The 2,812-nt window shown below is 31.9% G+C and overlaps 1 protein-coding gene across 1 annotated transcript; it reads right to left on the bottom strand.

Moving 5' to 3' along the window:
* Positions 1-821: 821 nt before the first annotated feature.
* LOC11416646 (acyl-CoA--sterol O-acyltransferase 1) lies at positions 822-2,381 on the bottom strand. Its single transcript, XM_039830356.1, has 2 exons — positions 1,178-2,381; positions 822-986 (listed from the first exon to the last, which is right to left on the bottom strand). Exon 1 carries the CDS (start codon positions 2,322-2,324, stop codon positions 1,179-1,181), a length of 1,146 nt encoding a protein of 381 aa, XP_039686290.1. The 5' UTR covers positions 2,325-2,381; the 3' UTR covers positions 822-986; position 1,178.
* Positions 2,382-2,812: the final 431 nt, after the last annotated feature.

Genomic DNA, 2,812 nt, shown 5'->3' on the forward strand with positions numbered 1-2,812 from the left:
TAATTAATTATTGATTTTATACATGGCAGAGTGAATGATAACTAACTATTGTTAAAAGTGAAATGTTAGTCATTGTCCTTGAGACATTGGATAATGAGATAAAAATAGGAATATAATATTAAAAAATGGTGAAAAGTGATAAATTTAACTTTTTAAAAGTCAAAATGTTGTTGAACCAATACAAACATGTTACTTTTGACTTCTTTAACTATTGCCCTGAGGGCAATAGTTAGCAAGACTCATTGTTAAAATATCTTCTAAAATCATTGTAAAATTAACTCAATTAATAGAGACAATATATAATATATGCAAAGTACTTGGTCACCACAAAAACAAAATATCTTCAAAAGTTTAAATATTTTTAAATAATCGTCTAAAGAACAATTTTCAATACAATATTACACCATCAAAAAAGAAGAAAGTATGAAATTAACTAGACCCTAGACTAAACGGCCGAGGAGACCTAATAAACCAAAGAGCTAAAAATTGATTATTGACTTTTTTGTTTGTTTCTTTTTATAAAAGAAATTTCAAATTTTGACAAAAAGAAAAAGACAATCCAAAATTTGTAGTGTATTAATCATTTCTTTATCAATATGTCTAAATTGCGTTACATCTTTTCTTAAAGGACAACTTATAAAAATAATCAAATTGTGAACTTTTAATATTACAACAAACATTTTTAATTTTAGCGACTTATTCATGAATTTTTGTCTTTGGTACAAATTCATGAAATATTTTGAAAGACAATAATAAATCTAACAATTGTCTTCTACTAAAAGAAAAAAAAAAGTAACAATATGTCATTGTCACCCTCGATATAAACAAGAAAAATCTACTAAAAAAACTCGAGGTACACAAAATAGTTTATTTCCTCTAAAGGAAAAAAAAACATAGTTTCTTAACCAATTAAAAGAAATAAGTGTCTCCTATCATGAATCGATTTTTTTTGGAAGAAAAATCATTACAAATTGGGGAGAATATTAGATAAAGTAGTGATATTTGAACAACCATTTCATACAATTTTTTATGACAATTTTTTTTTCTCTCTTTCCATTGATTAAAAACTATGAAGAGAGAAAAAAGAAGAGATAAAATAAGAGGATAATGTGAATATGAAAGAGAAAGTTGTCAAAAAATTGTCATAAAATGGTTGTAGAAATATCATTTCTTATTACCTAATACCTACCCACTTTTTCTTTTTTCAAATAAAAGAAAGCAACCCTAGCAACATGGTACACGTCCCTCCCAAACTCAGTCAAAGCATTCAACTCTCTAGAAGCCTTTTCATACACCCGACACCTTACAAGCGCCGGAACGAACAACCACAACGCCGTACACCAAACAAACACCACCGTAAACAACCACGACACCACAGTCGGCAACCGCACCTTATCTCCAAACATCTTTTTAACACCAACTTGAACAACCAAACACACCCCATGCAAAATGAAAAAACACATTGCATCCCACGAGGGTTCCCATGCTTCCCACGAGCGTTTCTCTCTCTTGATGTAATAAAAAACAACCTCGTGCATCATAGCCGACATGGTGAATGTAGCAAGAATCCCGGGTAGTGGGGCCCACTTTCTTCCAATCCAACGGGTAGAAAAATTTACGACCGGTTCGTATATGGTTGGATGTAGGACACGATTCACAGATATGTTCCATCTTTTACCCCAGAAATCTTGAAGTGATGTACTTAGATATGGTTTGTTAAATTGTGGCTCTAAATCAATACTTAGAAGTTTTCTAATGAATGTTGATGCTAAAGCAAAGAAAAATTCAAGACCAATATACATGTGGAGTGAGTATAAGAATAAAACAAATTTTGGATGGAAATTTTCTTTTTTACTATAGAGTGGAATTAGTAAAGCTAATATGATAATCATTGTTGCAGATGCATAGGTAAGGGTTGATTTAGAATTTGATTTTGATTCGTGGTCTTTTTTGTAAATATTGGTTTTTGAGGGGTTATTGTTATTGTGATTTATATTGGGTTGGTTTTGGAATTTGATGGGAAGTAATGAAAGGGAAATGAAGTGAAGTAAAGAGAGACTCGGGTTAGTTGAGAGAGGACCTTTGTTGTAGGCAAAAAGGAAGAGTTTGAAAGTGGAAAGCCAACCAATGAAGAAAGATGAAGGACCTCCAAGATGGATTGAATTGAGTCTTAGAGGGAGGAGAAAGAGGATGATTATGGCAGGGATAAGGGCTATGAGTCTTGATGTGCCTTGAGAGATAAGTTTGCCAATTGTGTGGGAATAGGCCATTGTTGATGCAGCTATGGTCCATACCATGATGAAATTGTTGATTTCTCCATCCATGTTTGATCTTTGATTTGTCTACCTTTTTCTTTGTTTCTCTTTGTGATGGTTGGGCACTATTTGAGCTTCTTTTAAAGCCTAGTTAATTTCGATTCGCTTTTTTTGACCCCACAATTTAATATACTTAATTTTGGATGGTACTATAAATTATGTATTATAATATAATAACTTGAACACGCCAAAATAAAAAAAAATCTGAAGGTTACTTTATAAGCCCCCTCCATATCTCTTTAGACCCCCTAAAGTTACAAAAATACCCTCAAATAACACATCCTGTACATACCTACGGAAGGTGAATGTTTTTAATTTTATTTTTGCAGCTTCTGTACATGCCTCCCGGACAAATATCACTTTCATTTTTTTCGTTGCAGTTTCCCTATATCGTTTTTTGTGCAGTTTCACTTTCATTTTTATTATAACGTCAACCACAATTTCTGCATACAATTTCTATGTTTATATGTTTTGCATCATATTCTTGGTATTGCCCA

The sequence above is a fragment of the Medicago truncatula genome, chromosome 2 (genome assembly GCF_003473485.1).
Source record: "Medicago truncatula cultivar Jemalong A17 chromosome 2, MtrunA17r5.0-ANR, whole genome shotgun sequence".
Lineage (NCBI taxonomy): Eukaryota > Viridiplantae > Streptophyta > Magnoliopsida > Fabales > Fabaceae > Medicago > Medicago truncatula.